The sequence below is a fragment of the Lasioglossum baleicum genome, chromosome 13 (assembly GCF_051020765.1).
Source record: "Lasioglossum baleicum chromosome 13, iyLasBale1, whole genome shotgun sequence".
Taxonomy (NCBI): domain Eukaryota; kingdom Metazoa; phylum Arthropoda; class Insecta; order Hymenoptera; family Halictidae; genus Lasioglossum; species Lasioglossum baleicum.
Genome location: NC_134941.1, coordinates 1,672,343 through 1,694,062, shown reverse-complemented (window position 1 = coordinate 1,694,062; position 21,720 = coordinate 1,672,343). Strand labels below are relative to the sequence as shown.

General features: G+C 34.5%; 1 protein-coding gene across 12 annotated transcripts in view; it reads left to right on the top strand.

Annotated features, from left to right (window-relative positions):
• The window catches only part of LOC143215469 (lachesin), a 653,313-nt gene that overhangs the window by 537,475 nt on the left and 94,118 nt on the right, over positions 1–21,720 (top strand). For all 12 annotated transcript variants that reach the window (XM_076437612.1, XM_076437613.1, XM_076437611.1 and 9 more), the window contains one exon: positions 16,699–16,940. In XM_076437612.1, the coding sequence (XP_076293727.1) occupies positions 16,699–16,940 (242 nt within the window). The remainder of the gene's footprint in view (positions 1–16,698; positions 16,941–21,720) is intronic.

Sequence of the window (21,720 nt, the reverse complement as noted above, 5' to 3'; positions counted from 1 at the left end):
AAGCGAGAAAAAAATACATAGCTTGAAAAGGAGAATGAAAATGGAAACAGAAGCGGAAACTCAATGGAGCATCGCATCGCAAAAAAAGAGAGGAAGCAAAGGAATTTCGCGCTTGGTCGCATACTGATCCCCTTTGACGTGCGACTTCCTCGCGAGATTATCCTCGTCCTTTTCTTCTTCGCGGCGCTACCTACCTCAACTTTGCGAAATACTCGCGAAAGTTTTCGCGGCTAATACCGGCAGGAGGGGGGGGGGGTCGGAACAGAAAGGTCGGCATTGTCTGCGAGACACGCCTTTTTCCAATTCGTTTCTTTAACATGAGAGGCAGTTGAAATCTACCGAGATGTCAAGATCTCCAAGTATTTAACGTGGATAGTTTGAAAAGATAAATTGCCGCAACCCAAGGTGAAAATGTTCTGCAAAATTCTATGGAACGAATCTTATCCTGGAAATATCAGACTGTACGGGGTGTTTCAAAATTATATGTCGTGACCACTTTGATGTGATCCCACACCTCTGGATCGGTGATCCGCTACAAAATTGGACCGCAAAATTCTGCTTAACCCCTTGTCCTACGATTTATTTTACGGTTTCAGTAATTAGAACTTTTTTGTAGATCATAATTTCCTAAAAACAGAGAATATCTATCGTATGTCTATACGTTCTCCATTAGCTGTACATTAACAAAACCAAAATAGAATTTTATTTCGATTTAAAGGAAATTATTAACATACATTTTATTTTTAATAATTCCAAGGTCAAAATTCTTTTTTATTTCATCGTATAGTACTCATCGTAACGAACAAAAGTCTCGAAGAAACCATGTCGCCAACATGGATACATTCTCATCGAGTTGTACGAATTTATTCAGGGTAAAATATTAATTTTTATATAAATAGGCTCATATAAAAAATCAAATTCAACGATGTGCGATATGTTGATCTTCAATGATTTATCCAAAATTAAATTGTATAAAATTCTCCACGTGAATTGACTAGAACGGAAACAGCGTCTAAAGAGAGGATAAGCGATTGATAGCTGCAACGACTAAAATATTTAAGTAGAAGGACATTCGAAGCGAAATACGAAGAAGAGAGAGCTAACTAGAGGAGTATATTTTCGATCAGTTGGCAGGCACATAACTTTATATTAGTGTGACGCACCGCGCATGTTCCTGTATTCCAAGGATACAGGTAGACAAATTCCTAAGCGTTATATATATGTATATTTATTGTTTTCCGATGTGCTGCACCCGATCGAACCTACATACACTCGAAGAAATATCGTGTTCCGTCGACAGTACGGCATGGAACTTGCATTCGCCTGCTTCGCATCTTATTTCTCCTCTACTAGTCGCGGAGAGCAATAGATTCGACAACACACATTTCAGGGTAACCTACCAAGACTCGATATACCCGTAATCGCAAAATATGAGATCACTTACGATATGCTCAAGACGCTCTTTCGGAAAGCGTAGTTAGCGGTGAATGTGCAATGTGCAACCATGTAGATATCTGACGACCCTTGCTATTAGACTGCGGATGTATTTCTAATAAAAATAAGTAGGGTAAACGTACCAGTTATATCGGATATTTAGCGACGACGCGCGACGTGGAAGTTTTTTATTAATTTGAAGACATTCTGTGATTTATTTTGCATTATTTGTGATAAGCGATTGATCATAATTTTCTTCCTTTTTTCTGTGTACCAGTTATCGGATATTTAGTGAAGACTTGGAAGTTTTTTAATAATTTAAAGGTATTTTCCATAGCTTATTTTGCATTATTTGTGATAAACGATTGATTATCACCCTTTTTTCTGAGTACCAGTTATCGAATATTTAGTGAAGGCTTGGAAGTTTTTTTATAAATTTGAAGGCATTCTGTAAATCTTTTTGCATTATTTGTGATAAATAGACCGCAGATTTTATGCATTTATGACAAAAATAGAATCGTACAATTTAAAGCACCGGACATATGAAAAAGATTTAAGGACATCGGTGTATTAGTTCCAGCTTAATAACATAATTAAAAGAGGAAAGAATTTTTTATTTGGTTTCTTTGGCTTGTAATCGATGCAGACAATTTTTATTTTGCATAAAGATCCGCAGTCTAGTGATAAACGATCGATCATATCAACCTTTCTTCTGTACCGTCAAATTTTTCTGGACGATTTTGTTAAAAAGCAAAAGAAATATTAATGAAATTTTAATTCGAAATTTTGGTCATATTTACCGGACATATACTATAGGTAAATACTTCCGGCGTTAAGGGAACTGCTCGTATCATGCTTTAATTAATTGGGTGACATATTTAATATTGGTATTGCCGTGTAACTAAGCTGGTGCTATAGATGTGCACCAGTCAAATATACATTTCATTGCTGTATTTGCTTTAAGTAAATATTATTTACACTCTCTCGTTTCATTATACAATATATAATTCATTTCGTAACTCCTATCACATGATGCTATTATCGTTTTCAAAACTGTTGAAAATGTTAGTAGTGCTACAGTTATGCTCCATATGTATTTTCGTAAACAGGATGACAAAATACGTCTATGAAAAGCTTTTCATAGGAGAAATTCAGTGACATTTGGCCTCAAATGAACTTTCTCGTATCGATACACATATGTATAATTAAATGAACATTGCTTGCTAAATGTCCATCGACCTTGGAAACGAAGAAATTAGTACAATTTAATAGACTGCGGATCTTTATGCAAAATAAAAATTGTCTGCGTCAATTGCAAGAAATAGAAACCAAATTGAATGTTATTTCTTCCCTATATGAGTTTAATAGAGGCGAAGGTAATTATACAGAAAAGTACGGCCCACTCCGATTTTGATAAAATTTAAATATGTTATAGATATAGACAATTTGAACAACTTTTTCCTTTTCCAATATAGGGGGATCGCTTTTAGTTTTCGAGATATTTGCAAAAAACTATCGCTAATACTGTATTGAATTTTTCGTATTCTTGCACGCTCCGCGGTAACGTAAGCTTGTCCCGGTGCGGTGCGGCGTTTGTTTACATATTGCTTGTAAACACGCTGCGGAGATGAGAGAAAAAACAGGGTCTCACTCTGACCATACATACATATATAGGGTGAGCTTTCAGTTTTGAAAAACTACTCCTACATTTCCTTATGCGTGGTCGGGTCGGCCTAACGGCCGGCCCTCTTCGCCCCCCACTACCTAACCCTAACTAATTCTGATCGCATAATCTTTTCATTCTATATAGCCGTCATACAGAATTTGAACCAGTAATGGAAAAATCATGAGATCAGAATTAGTTAGGGTTAGGTGGTGAGGGGCGAAGAGGGCCGGCCGTAAGGCCGGCCCGACCACGCACATACGGGAATCCAGAAGTATTCTTTCAAAATTGAAAGCTCACCCTATATATACATGACCAGAGTGAAACCTTGTTTTCTCTTTCACCTCCACAACGTCAAAATCTAAACAAACGCCGCACCGGGACAGGCTTACGTTGCCGCGGAGCGTGCATGAATACGAAAAATTCAATACAGTATTCGCGATAGTTTCTTACAAATATATTGAAAACTAAAAGCGACCCCCCTATATTGGAAGAGGAAAAAGCTGTTCAGAATGTCAATATCTATAGCATATTTAAATTTTATCAAAATCGGAGCGGGCAGTACTTTTTTGTATAATTACCAAAAATATTATAGTTGTAATAAACATTGAAAGATGGAAATTTTAAAAAGAGTATTTTTTACGACAAAAATTGCTTCTCTTTACTTACTGTTTAATATTTTCTCTTGCTTTCTTCTTAATGGAAGAAAAGACTTTTGTGATAAAGCATCATATTTTCTGTTATCGATTAACGTAAATACTCTATGTAAAAAATAACGCTCTATGCAGTAAGAAAAATTTTCGAAGTCCTTTCTTTTTAAGAGAGTATATCGTTCAAGTTCAGCCGAGTTTAACTTTCTTTTAATTTGTTAATTGGAATATTTTTAGCACACTTTCCTTTAAATAATCCCACAAGAAGCAATATCCGCCGCTGACCCCTTTGTAAGTTGTAAATGATTCTTGGATCGAGAAATTTGGTGACGCTTGAACTTTTGAACCATAAGGGATATCTCGATGAAAAATTATTCCTACATATCTACTGATAATTATCGTAATAAATATATATCTTGCAATAATTTTTTAATTCATCGTTCAAATTTTATCGTTTTAAAATAATATTTAAAATTGTTTACTCGCTACTTGTTTAGTACTTTTCTAGATAATTTAAATCAAAGATGTCTTTGGTTAGAAGTTTCTTCGCATTTCTTAACATTTTTGGTATCGTAGTAAGTATATAATATATATCTAATGGTGTGTTCAAAAGTTATAACAAAGTGTCAGTGAATTTTCCAATTTGGACCGCTGCGCGGCGCACAGTGGGCAATTTGGTCGAAACTCGATTCAAAATCAAAGAACTTTCGATAGAAATGAGGTAGAGCGATGAAATTTTAAAACAATTAAAACTGAAACTTTGCAGAATATGGGAAAAGTAGGGAAATTATGGTAAGAACGTTTTTTAACGTTGAGAAAATTCGTTAAACTTGCACAATTTCGAGAAAATTGTGGTTTTTCCAATACCACGCACGGAAAAAATTTTTTTTGAACATGCTGTACTTGATTTCCCGTAGATTTTTTCACGCTGATTTCAAATCTGGTCTCAAAATTTTGCTACGACATCAGGATATTGCAAAATCGATTTCTTGAAATTCTACATGTTTAACGAATTTTCTCAAGGTTAAAAACCGTTCGTACAGTAATCTCCCTATTTTTCCCATATTCTGCAAAGTTTCAGCTTTAATTTAAAAAAAATTTCATCGCTCTACCTCATTTCTATCGAAAGTTCTTTGATTTTGTCTCCGATTTGGACGAAAGGTCCCACTGTGCGGCGCACAGTGGTCCCAAAGCCCGAAAACGTGGACAAAACCTAAAAAATGAACTTTCAGCTAGGTAAGTTTTAATTGTGGGGTTGGATACTCTAAGAGTATGTCTACTTGGAGGTAAACGGCAAAAAGGTCGCATTTTTATACCTGACCAACAGTCGCAGTCCGAACTTCGGTTTCATTAGACAGTGCCTTCGTACTCTTCCAAGTCTCAGTGCGAGTTCTAACTGTACAGTGCGTAAATTGTATTGGAACATTATCGATTTTAAGTGTGCATTATGGATGCTCTTTGTGGAGGTAAGTTGCATAGTTTTTAGTGCAAAATATTTATTATTAACTGATAACTATGTATGGAGAAGAAAGGGTAAAAGTGAAGGCATAAATTTTAAAGATTGGGGTAAAAGTTGAGTCTCGTTCACCCTCGTTCGCTAAAACTTGTTCGAGCTTCTAGTTTATACTATTATGTTGCAATTCTTAAAAAAATTAGCTGCCCCCCTCTGCCCCGTTTTTCGTATCACTGTTTTTTGTAATGCAGAGTAGGTATTTTGTGAGCTTTCGTTGCATTTCTTCTCAAACTGTGAGAGATATCCACCAAGTTTTTCTATAAAATTTAAACAGTTTTTGAAGGATTATGCTTAGAACGTATGGAGGACACAGATTGCCAGTTTTTTTTATAAACAATCATACAATATATCTGAAATTTTTTTATATTTTTCGAAGACAAACGCTGTTTTTATACGTAAAGTAACGTGAATTCGTAATCAGCAACCCCAAAAACGGGTTAATATCCATTTTCAAGCAGATCCAATAATTTTTTAATGTTTATGTCCGCCATATTGGATCCGCCATCTTGTTTTTTGTAATTTTAAGTTCAGATTCGTAATCAGCAACCCCAAAAACGGGTTAATATCAATTTTCAAGCAGATCCAATAATTTTTTAATGTATATGTCCGCCATATTGGATCCGCCATTTTGTTTTTTTTTATTTTAAGTTCAGATTCGTAATCAGCAACCCCAAAAACGGGTTAATACCAATTTTCAAGCAGATCCAATAATTTTTTAATGTATATGTCCGCCATATTGGATCCGTCATTTTGTTTTTTTTTATTTTAAGTTCAGATTCGTAATCAGCAACCCCAAAAACGGGTTAATACCAATTTTCAAGCAGATCCAATAATTTTTTAATACGATTTGAGGTTTTGTCCACGTTTTCGGGCTTTGGGACCACTGTGCGGCGCCGCGGTGACCTAAAGGTGACATATGCAATAAATACATAAACTATCACAAGAAGTAACAAAACACGCTAATGGGTCATTGTAGTCTTTGATCTGAAGTTAATATCTGAATTGCTAATATCATTTCCGGTTTTCTATGGAGTTCAAAATATGTTTCCCAATATATCGGTTAATTAATGCCTTGTTCCTCTCTTTATATTTGCTGTACAAAGCTCAGATTGAACGCGAATATCGATATGTGAATCTGCCCAATCACTTTTCTGTCCAATTGTTGTATGCATATCAGAGAGAACACGAATCCTTTGAGATTGCAGCAAATATCGTGACAAAGTATCAGACACATGCAAAATCTATCATATAATACATATAGTATGTATAGACATCACGGGATAAGCACTATGCAAAATCTTAAACCTTTGAACTTTCCATTTTCTATTTACGCTTCGTATTAAAAGCTTTCATGCAGCAACTGCAATTGCATGCGATTTTATGACTCTTACACGTATAAAAATGTTGGACATTAAATTATACGACAAACATGCGCTGCCACATGCAAATTATCGAAAAAGCGAGCCAAATCTTGGCATTATGCGTGTTCATCAGCATTTAAAAGCTAGATAATTTACTCACAGTCAAAGTACATAAAAAAAGTTCAGACCGTATAGTACAATATTTAAAAAGTTATCGTCTTTCTTTGATCGTCCGAATATTAATTCGAGTCAGTGTAGTTCTATGACTAATACACTGATCTTTAATGACAATGTATGCACAATTCATGTGCAGAAGACAAAAAAGAGATATAATAAATTTTTACCAAAAATTTCAAACAAAGGCATCGTATGGCTTCTACGTAATTAAAGAATTATACGTTTGTGTGCAACGGAATATTGAATTGTGACTAATATTTAAAAATATCAAATTACCACACATCGTACGTGCTACATACGCCCTACATATTATGTATATTACGATTGCCTGGAGAATCATAAATCATTTAATATATTTAATGAACAATTGTTATGAAAATTTACTGCCACTTAAATCACTTGGGGGCAACGGCTGAATATTGGGTTGCGTTCATAATATATTGTATTTTTAAACCTGATAATTAAATATCCGATATGCGCGACGCGATTCGAACATGGAATTAAAAGTATTTCCAGAGATATCAACTTGTAAGGTGTATTACAAACTATTCAGAATCGTTATACATACATACATATCTCCATCGAGTTGCATAAAATAGATTAATTCTAATAGCTAAAATATGCCCGACTTTTTTCTGAATTTTCAATCAAAGAGGATAAGAGAGAGTTCTTCTACACAATCTGTACAAATCCATCTACTCTAAAAGGGTAAAAGTATCAAATATTAAGACATACTATAGCAATAACTCATTATACGTAATATAATAACACTGTCCAACAGCCAAAAAGTATTTCGATTCCCACTATGCGATTCTTATAGAGTTTTCCGCGCTGATTCCGAATCTGGTTTTAATTTTTTCCCTATACGTCCAGTTTTTGAGAAAATGGAGTTTAAAAAAAAGACATATTTTTCAACTTTAAACAAATATTGCGATGTTATTATAAAACATATTGAATTGTTCTTTACAGCAAAAGATTCTGTAGACTTTCCCGAATACAGTGATATCCAATATTAATACATTATGATTGTTTAAACATGTTTAAACAATGATTAAAGATGGAGATGCACCACTTTTGCACCAATTTTTGCGGATATTTTCGAATTTATCTCAAAAAATAAGGGTCCAGCGAAAAATTGAACTATACCACGCGAAAGAGCAGACTTTTATCTTGAGAAACCCCCCTGTGAAGTTTGCATGGTCGACGTTTTCTTCGAACCAGAAAGCAAAATATCTTCGCCCGACATGAGTTGTCACCAGTGGCGCTCACCACCAGAACGGTCGTTCGCCGCTCCGTATCCCGTCGCTGCGCCGTATCCCGTCCCGAGCGCCACTGGCGGAAACTCATGTCGCGCGAAGATATTTTGCTTTCTGGTTCGAAAAAAACGTCGACCATGCAAACTTCACACGGGGGTTTCTCAAGATAAAAGTCTGCTCTTTCGCGTGGTATAGTTCAATTTTTCGCTGGACCCTTATTTTTTGAGATAAATTCGAAAATATCCGCAAAAATTGGTGCAAAAGTGGTACATCTCCATCTTTAATCATTGTTTAAACATGTTTAAACAATCATAATGTATTAATATTGGATATCACTGTATTCGGGAAAGTCTACAGAATCTTTTGCTGTAAAGAACAATTCAATATGTTTTATAATAACATCGCAATATTTGTTTAAAGTTGAAAAATATGTCTTTTTTTTAAACTCCATTTTCTCAAAAACTGGACGTATAGGGAAAAAATTAAAACCAGATTCGGAATCAGCGCGGAAAACTCTATAAGAATCGCATAGTGGGAATCGAAATACTTTTAAAAAGTTGAAATTTGTTGGACAGTGTAATTAGACTGCAGATGTTTACCATTTTCCAATTTTTGTAGACTTTTAAGAAAGTGGAATGAAATAAAATCCTACTTTTAATGGGAACAGCCTCTGTTGATCTAAAACAAATAAAAATTATACAAAATTCTATCGAATTTTATATTCTAGCCTTTTTTGAAAATTTTCAGGAGCCATGAATGCATAAAGATCCGCAGTCTAATAATATAATAGCTAATAAAAGTGTCCATATTTGCATAATGGTTGTAACAAATCAATTATCTGTTCAGTATTGGCTGTTGGTCTTCGGACAACTCACGAACATTATTTTAGCCGATCTTCTAAAAAACTCGACACTATTATTGATGAAGATTAATCGTGGGTATTGTGTAGGTTGCGCTAATGTTTGGGATGCATAAATTAATCACTACAAGAAGCATCACTCTACAATTTGCACAATCACGGTGTCTTGCACAATTTGCCATTTAGTCGCAAATGAGGAATTTCACGATCAATTAATTATATTTACTATTTATTTGTACTAAATCATCGTGAAAAGCACGTACAATGTGTAAATAAAACACGCAGGAAGAACGATGCTTAAATAATCGATATTACATATATGTACAAGCTTCGATTTTTTGCTTGTAATATTGCATTAATAAACATGAATATCAGCGACAATGCCAATGCCATTTATACGGTGGTTCATGTGTAAAAATAAGACGAAAAAAGAAAGTAATAACTCGTTCTTATGTAAAACCTCGTTTGTGAGAACATCAGTTGATTGAAACTTGAATGAAACTCAAGCTCGGCCAATAGACAGTTGGCGCGCCGAAAATCATTTCTGAAGCTACTTCTAAGTTCAAATTAATAAAAATGGTACAGTGTTATGGCTTTTGAGGTGCTGAATTCAAATTAATAATCAGATTTTGTTTAATTCCAAACCCATAAAAGTTATAGAAGGTTTTTTAGAAACGGTTTTCTCGAATTTGGACGTACATATTATTAATTGTTTTATTATTAATAATGGTATTTTTTTAAGTTATTATATACTAAATTCTGAATAATTTACTTGATGTTATATCCCACAGTCATCCCAAAAGGTTGCTATACGTATTCATTGTATACAAAATACAAGGAATAAGAGAAGACCAAAACCTATTTATTTGATTTGAATACTGGTGATACCTTATTTTTTTATTTTTATCACCAGTAGCCAAAAAATTCGTTGATGAGGAGTAAATTAAAACGATGAAATACTTACCTTACTTCCTATGTAAATGAAAATATAATTATGGAAAATAGATATCCAATTTAAATTACATTACAGTCACACATAGCCTACAATTATGATTATTCATCCTCATTATGATTATTTTTAATGTGTTTTATATATGACAATACAATATGCCTTCAAACTAGTGGGTTACGAAGTCATTTCAACGAAAAAATGATTTCATAAGTTGTGTTCACAAAAAATTCAATTTGTTGCAAAATCCTGAGGTCGTAGACAAATTTTGAAACCAGATTTGAAATCAGCGTCAAAAAATCTACCGGAAATGATATATAGCATGTTAAGAAAAAATTTTTTCCGCGCGTGGTATTGGAAAACCACAATTTTCTTGAAATTGTGCAAGTTTAACGAATTTTCTCAAGGTAAAAAAACGTTCGTACCACAATTTCCATAATTATCTCATATTCTGAAAAGTTTCAGCTTTCATTTTAAAAAAATTTCATAGTTCCACATCTCAGTTCTATTAAAAGTTCTTAGATTTTGACACAGAATTCATCGGTTTGTCCCACTGTGCGGCGCAATCGCGCATTCTCTCGCGCGTCATCGTTTTTGTGAGACAGTATACACATCTGCAGCTATCTGCTGCTGAAACCTTTTTAGTTTTATTGTACACATGTCTACCAATAACGTGTATAAATTTTAATGCACCAATCGTCATTATTCGGTTTATAACTCTATTTGAGTAAAAAAAAACTTTAAAATTACTCTTTGTTTCATCAATGTTTATAGGTGCTATGTACAACAAAAGCAAATCAAATCCATGCTTGTTATTTTCGTCTTGAAACACGCTTTCAGTTAAGTACATGCAAAAAATCTTTACTCATACGTGTATTAAGTTATAACGTACTAAATGAAACGATATTCTATAAAATTCATGAGAAGCTAAGCTTATGAATTTTTATTGAACTTCAGCATTTAATTGTGGGATATAGATATGGAATTTTGGAAAATGAAATGTAGAAAATGATGCCTCATTTATCTACTAACAAGTTAATAATGCAATTTTACATTTTCGTTTAGTCAGAAAAATGACTTTTGTCCGCAACTGTGCCAACTCGCGTCTAGGTCGCGCTCTGATTGGTCCGGGTTTTTCGTTAATAACTCCTAAACAAAGCCGCGCATAACATTTCTGCTAAGGAAAATGTCGCTTCAAATGACGTCAGGAACCCCCCCATTTCCGACTGTTGAAGGAATTTTGGGACACCCTGTATAACATGTTAGAATATAATTTTCGTCAGTCGTTCAAGGGACATGCGGGCGTGCTAGACACGTTCTCGGTAATTTAACACGTTGTTCTGCACTTAATGTTGACAGTATAAGCGTAAGAAGTTTAGACAGGACTCGCATCTTGTAGACGGAGATTGTGGTTGTCGTGGTTGTACTGGTAAAATGAAATTCGGCTGAAGCAACTAGCTCAAAATACGACCTTTCGCAAACTTTGTGCACGACAGTGTACGTTGTCGACGTGTTTCTGCGCTGATAGCGTTTCCGTTACTTTCTACTCAATCTGGTTTTGAACTGTGTCGAACTTTTCATACTGCAGTACTATCTTCTTCCAACTAAAAAAGATGTTCTAAAATGTGGCGAAGGAAAGAAAACGATTGTATTTCAATTTTAATATCCTCTTTAACACAAAACCTACCATCACCGGTCAAAATCACCGGTTCCAGATCTTTTATTTTACGATTATTGATATAATAAAAATAATTGTATACACAGATATCTCTAGTGGAGCACATATTATAATAGGAGCTGCACAAAATTTATGTAAGTGGGTATTTTCATAAGGGAACATGTACCAGTTACTTTTAGAGCTCGGTTGATTTAGTGTTCAAATGCGTCAACGTGTTGTTCATTTGACTTTATATTCTAGCAGATTTCTGCAACGTGGTCTCTATGTTTATCTATATTTATGTTCCTTTCATTCGGTTCATCTTGAAGTTCATTCTGAATCTATTAAACAGGCAATACCGAATAGTGTGTAAGAAAATAGTTTATCAGAGCTATATAATTAGTTAGTTAAATAGTGTAATATTATAAATAGCTAAAATATTAATATTTTAAATAGCTACAATTAACTATTATAGCTAGGTGGTAGAGGTTCCATGTTCAAGTTCAAATCCCTCTTACGATTAATAATTTTTCCCATTTCTATGGGTTTTTCATGGATTCTTTTTTCTTTTTTTACTTTAAATTTCTTATTTTCATTTCAAGTTTACGTCGTCTTTTCTTTTTTCTTTCTTTCTAATCTTGTTATTTATTTATTGGTGGAGATGTCAATAGTGCAACTATACTTGACAATGCGTAAGGTGGTATGCTTCATTAAAACATTTCAAACATAAATATTTTCGGCAGTATGAACATTTTCTGAATGCGAATAAATTACATAGACACTTCGCTATGCTGATATAATTCGGAAAGCAAACTTGGTTCACGTTGGAAAAGATAGATCTGTCAGATATGAATTTTGTAGCGGACTTAGAATACTGAAACCAGATAAAGTCAAGATATGATTAAGAAATGACGTATGTCAAGATATTTCCTGGACACTGTAAAATTCACTATTAATGATCTTCATAAATAATTGGACATGGGTCTGCTTATTTTTGCTCTAGACTCGCTAGAAAAAGTTTAATTAAAATCGATGACCCCACCACTGTGATCTCTCCTTGTCAGCTTTGAAATTATTATTACCTCTCTCTGTGAAGGCTGTCTATAAATTCTCTAGTATTATTTATAAACAATCCGATAAAATCTCCTGTAGAAGCTTTAGTTATCGAAACTATTATTGCGACACGGAGCTTATTATAACTAAAAAACAAAGTTTATAGGTTTTATCGAGTTATTCAAACTGTATTAACGAGCGTTCAACGCACAATGTTTCTGAATCGCGACATCGTGGCCGAAACCTCAAAACGCACTTCAATGTGGATAAAAATGATATTATATTAGTTGTTAGAACCGCTAATTACGAATCTGAATTTCAAATTTTAGAAAACAACGTGACGAATCCACTATAGCGGATACGTATATTCAAAAAATATTGGTTTTGCTTGAAAATTGATACGGCAGTGTTTTCCGGGCCTCCGATTACGAATCTGGAACGAAATGGCGAACCCACTGTAGCGGATATGTATATCAATTATAGTATTTATTAAGTAAATTATTATTATAGTAGACTGTGGATCTTTATGCATTTATAATATGTCCGAATATGCAAAATATATGCAAGATGTATGCAAGGTATATGCTAAATATATGTATGTTTAGGAAATGCATGTACGGATCTGTAAAATAGTAATTATTTTATTGTTTTATTTATTATAATTTAAATTACAATATACAACAATAGTTTTTTCTATAGTGTCGATTGTAAATTGATGCCTCTTGTCTGTTAAAATTAATTTGTACTCTGAAAAAGAGCGTTCTACATCATATCATGTTATAGGTACATATTTAAATTTACCCCAATGATGTGCCAGAACCTCTCGTGGTCCTTAAATGTGTTCACCCTTCAAAATCTTGCTTATTTTTAAAAATACATTAAAGTGTACATTTCGTTTTAATACAAATTCCATTTTATGTGTAACCTTTTCTCCATAATCACCGGGTATAATTTCTAAATTTTCTATAACTGTAGTTACCAAATCTATAGATTAGAGTTAGAGGCAATCCTATTGTTTCCAATTTCTTCATGGTCTCAGGTAACATTTGGAAATGGCTCTAAATAAATGTTAAATTTTGTTGTAAATGCTTACATCGTAATGCTTCTTTCGCCGATTTAATTGACCAACCCTCCTTTTCATCGTACGATTCTATAACGTCTTTTATTCCTTCTAAATGCGTTGCATAGAAAAAACGCTGCTTCCAACCAGGTTCCCCATCTCGTTATTACAGGTTCTGGCGGCAATGGCATATTTCGTAATTTATTTTTATAAATTTCGACGCGTAGTGGAGCTTTTAAAAATGCTTTCTTAACAGTAGATATTAATTTATTAAGAGAAGGGAATTTGCAGTTGCACTTCCTCAGCAATTCGGTTTAGTCCATGTATCAAACAAGTTATGTGCAACAAATGTGGATAAAATATTTTCAAATGCTTGCCAACTTTCAACATATACGTCGTTGCATCTGTGACAAGCAATGGTACTTTATCTTCGCCTCCACTTGGCCATAATACTCTCATTGCTGAATTCACAAATCAAGCAATAGTTGCATAATTTGTTTCTGTTAATTGCTTATTTACGAATTTATGCAAAATTTATGCAAGAAATATGCACTTATGCAAGAAATATGCACTTTTGCAAGAAATATGCAATATGCAAAATAAAAATTATATATTTAAAATCCTCTAATGACAAAACAAATTTCTGTTTAGGTCCCAGTTTGTTATCTATCTTCGATAAAAATATGTGCATTTGCATAAACATCCGCAGTCTAATTATTAGCCTTGCTTTAAGAGTAAATATCGGCCAAAATTGTTATCGTCATTATTTTAAATTTGTAAATATTTAAATGATTGAGAACATGAAAACACTGTTATACATAAAGGGAGGCGTCAATCTTCGAATCTGTGGAAGATTCATTCACGAAGAAATTTGTTTAATATTGTACACAGATTTCAATTTATAGCAGATTTGAGAAATACTAGGTCTTTAGGTCTTAGGACTAGGTCTTAGGTCTTCATTTGCTACAAAATATCTTATGAAAAAGGAATAATGGTGTGCAAAAGTAGAATCTCCGAGCGTCAAAACGAGTCCACGTTTATTGCTGTGCGATTACATTTTTACGAACACACCAGGTTAAGCATCGCCAATTTCTCGAGAATCAGGAATTTTTTGATCAAATACGTTTTGGATCCACTGAACGGTACACATGCATACGTATACATATTGGGGTACGAATTCTAGGAACTCAGCATTCCTAATCGAGTATGCATATGCATAATAGAGCATCCTCAAATCAGGCATTAAACATTCCTAACCCAGTATTCAGACTTCCTACATTAGTCGTATAAAATTCGTGAATCATTCGCATAGCATCCCTAACCCAGTATTAAGCACTCTTAAATCAAGCATTAAGTACTCCTAATATAGAACTCAGGCAATCAGCATCTAGCATTCAGTATTCTTAATTCACTCGCCGAATTTCTGTCAATCCGTGTGCGCGCTTTTGTCGTTGTACTCTTTAAAAATAGTTGTAAAATGGATCTTTATGCAAAATAAAATGTTTATACATCGTTTGCATGGAAATATGAAGCTAAATAAAGATTTATTCCTTGTGTAAATGACTTTAATTAATTGAAAATAACGTCTCCGTATCTTTATATTTTTAATGTTTTTACTGCTTTAAGTTTCACCTACTGATTTTTGTCATAAATGCATGAAATCCGCTGTCTAGTGGCTGTGAATAGAGTACAATTGTTATATACTAAACTGTGTTCGATTGCGCCATCCCGGAATTCAGCACTACCAACCATAACTAGACTGCGGATTTTTATGCATTTATGAAGAAATTGGCTGCATTAAGTGGAAAACGTTGAATATAATATCAACTGTAAATTTGATCAATATCGAAAATAAACTTGCATGATCCCAATTTCTATTCATGTGCTCATAATTGTGTTCATTAAAATGAACTTACACGATTCCAATTTCTATTCATGTTTTCGCGAGAGCGCATTCTAGTCTGACTATATTTTATGGCGTTTTATTTGTATTTAGAAACATAGTAATGACCTCGGTTGATAGTTTCTCTTGGCAATAAAATCCAAAACAAGAGTGTACAGCGAGATGCACGAAGTCGACATGTACCGAATCAATTTTCGACTCCGATTTTCTCGGAAACCAAGAGACGGAACAAAAAATGTTGATGTTTCTTTTCGACTCGTTTTTACATGTAGAATCACCTCCTAATCGGTTGACACCCTGTCGCGGGACACCCTGTATGTAAATCTGTTAAGACTTATTGTTAGTTCAGAAATAAATTTGATACAGTAATGTCCGACTCTAAGACCGGCTGAAAGCTCGACTGTATGTCTCTACGCTACCCATTCCACTGGGGGCATCCCCCGCGAGGGGCTAAGAAGCTCGAGCTGCCTCGGTCGCCGAGCAGTGTAAACACGCCGCGTAATCCGATACCCGGTCGAGTATATTGGTGTGAACCACTACTAATCGAATTACAAAACTTGTCTATTTTTCATTATTTTTTTGTGGGACTTTGACCAACATATTCGTGGCATTTTTCTAATAAAAATGATACAAGATATGATATAATTCCGATGATATTTATTTATAAATATATTTCTTCTATCGATCGTATTTGCTGATAATAAATTTTTTAACGGTTCGATCGTTTCTTACGAATTATAAAGCAACTTTGCTAATTGTCAAACAAAATCAACGTTTCGATCCTAGTTTGGATCTTTTTCTAGATTAATTATTCATGTTTTACATGTGTGATGGTGAGGAGGTGTATAAGAGCAGCAGGGGTGGTAAATTTAGTCTTTATTGATGGCATAATGGATCAGCATCAATATTTGAACATTTTGAAAGAAAATTTGAAAAACAGTGCCAGAAATCTTGAAGAGCTCTTTATGTTCCAGCAGGATAACGATTCTATGCACATGGCTAAGAAAGTGAAGGAATGGGTATTATATATTGTCCCGAAACAGCTGCATACACCTCCACAATCTCCCGAAACGTCAATGTAATCGAACATTTGCGGGGAGAAATAAAAAGAATTTTGAAAAAATTCACAATTAATTGATAGTCCCATTTCACGTCTGTTTCAGATCTGCCACTAATGACAGATTCGGTATCAACGAAGTCAACGACGGCGGCAAAGCGATCGATACCGACGGATGCACCGATGCTGTACTATATCTTCGACGCGCACAGCACGCTAAATAAGCATCAACATCATCACGACCATCGGTGGGGTCCTCATTTCGAAGGGGAAGGAGAAAATATGACTGTCGAAGCTGGCGGCCGTGCAGTACTCGATTGCAGAATATCCTTACTGCAGGACAAAACCGTGAGTTTTCTCCCTTTCTTCTGCCTTTTTCCATTTCGCTTCTTTTTCGCTCCGGTTGCTCGCACTCACCTCCGAACAATTTTCTCCTCGTAGGAAATTAGAAAGACGATAATTCACGATTAATCCTGAACTGTACGACTTCGCTGCCGTAGGATAAGCCGCCACAATTTATTTTAATTAATTTCTTTGTGTTCGCTCGCCCCGTTCTTCGCTCGCGAACAGACTTTTAGGAAAAACGGCGCAGTCGTTATCATCAGAACCGTCACCTCCTTTCAAATTCATTTAATACCAGCTCTCTCGTTAATAATATAGTATATTTCGTGATTGAACTGAATTTAAATTATAATCTTCGATCAGATATCATGCAAATACGCTGCTACCATTATTCCGTTTCCACTGAAATGTTTCTACCGGGAATACAGGAAAAATTAATTCTTCTGCGAAGATAAATTTATATCCATGAACGATAAATTTACAACATAAAGTGTTTACACGATTATAAGGTTAATGAAGTTAGAACATCTCTCTCTCTCTTGGTTCATACCAAAGGAAAAGACTACTTGCACTAGGGAGAAAATATCAACAGTTCTGCAACACCTGCGTTCCCTGTAATCATTTAAATTTTAAATGAAACGGTTAATGTATACAGTCGCAGTTAAACGAGATAATTGCATGACCTGATTCAGATGGGGCACGCCGTATTTGAAATTTGTACGAAGTCTTTCAGCAAACACGGGATGATAGTTACACCAATCGTTAAATCTCAATTCACTGGAATTTTATGCGGAACAGTAATTACGATCTGTTTAGTGAAATTTACTCGGTCCACCTTAGAACGTGTCTAAACATCGACTAAACTCTAGAGGAACTTATTCGGCAGGAGTAGTTATATTCTGAAAACGTTGCACTTCGTTGAACTCGAGTCGCGCTCGCCTCAGCGTAATATTAGCCTATTAATGTCGTTGCTGTTGCTATTACTGCTAACGACGGTGTCGACTAACTCGATTATCCATGCATGATTATCTTCGAAATGTATAACTTGCCTAAAGATCATATTTATTGTTCTACATTATTTAAACATGGCCGAGGGAAATCTGGATGACATATTCGCCACATATTCGTGAACGCGTCATAACCTATCATCAGTGAGATTTCAGTGTTCCACCTTTGACCATAGGGGGGCCGTTTCATGTCAAATCAATCGTGTTTTGCACCAATTGCACCTGTAATTCATAATAACAGATTAAGGTTGAACATACGAGTAAGTTGCAGCTCACAGCAATAAATCAACATAATATTTCGACAGAAAATATTGGTAATATAAACAATTGATACTCTACAGAAAAAAGACATTTCACCTGCATTTGCTTTTTTAATAGTTCGACATGTGAAAGTATATGTAGTTATTAGTTATCAATAACCAATCAATAACAAAAGACGTCAATAACCTTAATAACTACGAGAAAAAAACATTTATAAAGAACAGCCCCTGTGCGATACTGACCAAATGGTAAATAATAGATTAAATAATAGAACTTAAATTACGTATAAAAAAGTATTTTGTCAGGGAAAATCGAGAACTGTTTCTGATTGGCGCAATTTCTGAATTCTACTCTGTTATTGGTTTTCACACTGCAGAAGGAATCTTTTCGAGAGCGGAACAGTTGGTTAACTGGTGGAAACTTGGTTAAAGTCACACTTTCCATGACCATGCTGGGTTGGACAGTTTACCAGTGCCCCCCAAAGGTATCGTTCTGCTATTCAACTGTCGAGACCGAAACAAACGAATCTCGGTTGCACTTCCCATACTGGTTGCGAACCGGCACGACGCGCAACGCGACGTTTCCAAACGCCATTATCGATAACCGAACGTGTCAAACAAATGTTCTAAAGAGTCGAATTTGAAAAAAATAAGCATGACGAGAAGAGCAAATGTTTTATTCATTAGTTTCTAGAGTTCTCGTTAATATGCAAACGAAGCTATCGTTTCCAAACAAAACACAAAATACTACTTGCTTTTACGCGCGAATAAAAAAGCAGAAAGCATTCGTATGTCGGGTTACAATTTTATCAATTTTAATATTATCTAAATCGTTTATTTGTCTGAGTTTAAAGATTTTCTTGTATTACTAAAAACAACGGAGATATTTTCGATGTAAGTCTTAGGTGCCCCACCCTGTATATGTATATTTTTGTAGAGTATGTTTCTAAAAACATGAGCCGATGTATTAACATAAAACTGTATTTATTAATACTCTGGTGAGTATTTTAGTGCAATAAAATGAAAACTGAATAATTTTGAGTTGTGACGTTTTTCTTGTGTACGAGCGAATATCTTCAGGACCTCAGGCTACGTTCGTAGTTGGCGATTACTAGCGACAGCGACTAACCATCGACAATTCGTGTCGTCAGTAAAGCGATTGATCGTCAGAGATTAAAAGATTTAAAAACTTCGTTTGTAGAATGGATATTGGAGACATGTTTATGATTTATTGGTTCGTTGATCGAAAATGGGATAATCGAGTACATGTACAGTAAGGAGCATAACTGATTCCGCACACTTTAAATCAGAACAAGTTTTTTATGGATGGACCAAACGACTTCAATTTCGGCCTTTTTACCACTTTTGATCGTTTATAATTCGTAAACCAATTAACCAATTTCAATGAAGTTTTCAGAGCGTATATAATTTATACCAGTGAACAAAACACATTTTTTAAATTTTCGTTATCGGGCTAGCTAAAAAAGTTGCAAAATCAATTTTTGGTATTGTTTTTCACAATTCCGACCAAATGCATTTCTTCAACTTATTTATTAGACGTTATTTACTAAACTAATTCTTCTAGCCTTACAGAGAAATTCAAGTCGTTTGGTCCATTCATATAAAAGTTATTCTGATTTAAAGTGTGTGGAATCAGTTATGCTCCTTACTGTACATCCATTTCGAAGACTATAGAATAGGTTTCTATAAAATATAATATTAAACCTTTACATTCGAGTGTGGTGACTCATCTGAGGCGCCATTAAAAAATGCTGTGCCATTATTCAAAATATTGTCTGCATTATTAATCCTTATGTATCCAACCGAAATGTATACCAAAGATTATTTAAAACCTCTTGTGTTTAACATATTTGCACTAATTCTCCTTTTATGATTATTAACAAGCAAAGAATATCAGAAAACTTTTGCAATGTTTTCAGAGGAGAACATTAACAAATTATTGAAAGAAATGTAGTATCAGAAAGAAGGAAATTGGCATCTAATCAATTAGTAAACACTTAAGTATTGTGTGAGGTTTTACAACAATTTAATATCCACCAAATTTAAAACATCTAAGAAAATGGAAATATTCTAGGTCGGAAAAAATGTCTCATTTTCGAATTAAAACAGCTTCGAGCGCAAAGGATTAAAATTTGAAAAAGTATACTGTTCAATGTAGGAAATATACTCGCACGAGTGTTTTCTCATTTGACGAGTCGTTGAAATTGTTAGAGCCGTCAATAGCCGGTTGAGATACATTGTTCTGAAAATCAATACCAGCCGACAAAAAATTATAGGTCGTTCCACGCAAAATCGATTACCGCTTGCAGTTGACATTAGTCTTTGTTCAAAATGAAATATGATGTACATACCTGAGAAACTGGTGGGAGTTTAAATACTTATTTTATTGATTTCCATTATGAAGTTCATAATTTCATCTTTTGCACTCGGAAACTTTTCTCAGATCACATCATTTCATAATTACCACAATTACCAGAAATCTTTTTGTGTTTTCTCAAATGGGACATTTTAGTTGCTAGGTACTTTTATGATGACATGACGAAAAGTTAATTATCGACAGCAAAAAGTGATTTACTTGCGTGTTTTCATAAAGGTATGCTAAAATTGTAAAACGAAAAGCTTTTTTACATTGTCTCGTAAATTCGAAATTTCCAAAATTGTCATTTCATTATATTTTCTATATCACGCAAACGATTATTTTGCAGCAAAGAGAAATGTTATTAATAACAAGTGTTAATAATTTAGTAGTACAGTCGCTATGTTACATATTTATTATTTCCATTGGCGGGTTATATATTTATTATTTACAGTAGTACTAAAACATTTGTATTCGATGGCATTCTTAATATAATTCACTTTTAACAAATTTGAAGCATGACAAGCATTTGTGATGATGTCCGTAATTCTTTTTATCTGCATTGTTTTTTTTAAATAAAGGTGACCTTAAATTTATCAAATGGAATGCTATGTATTTTTTTATATCACATGGAAGCGTGTGCATCAACCGATTTCGATGAAACTTTCACAATGCACATATAAAGAATAAATTATTTCGAGAATCCTGACTCTTTCGAGAATCCCGATAAATTCAAGAAAGAAAAGAATATCTTTTCGGGAAAGCCGATAAATTCAAGAAAGAAAAGAATATATTTTCGGGAAACCCGATAAATTCGAGAATCTCGAAATTTTCGGGTACCTGTCCCGCGGTCCCGAAAAAATTTCTATCCAATATTTCGGGTTCCCGCACACCCCTGTGCGGTAACTACGTACATCGGATTCGTTGCCTCTGGCGAACTTCGGAAGCTGTGAAACATTCAAATTGTGCGATTCAGATGCCGGGTTTCCGGGTTTCCGTAACTGGCGCCCATATCCGCGGCGACAATAAACTTATATCCGTGCGCATTCTATGTAGTAGCGCAAAGTACTTCAGGATGTGCGACGTGTAAGCTGTCTGGAACGGTGATTATTTATCCTGGAAGCGTTAAGGGCGGTTCAACC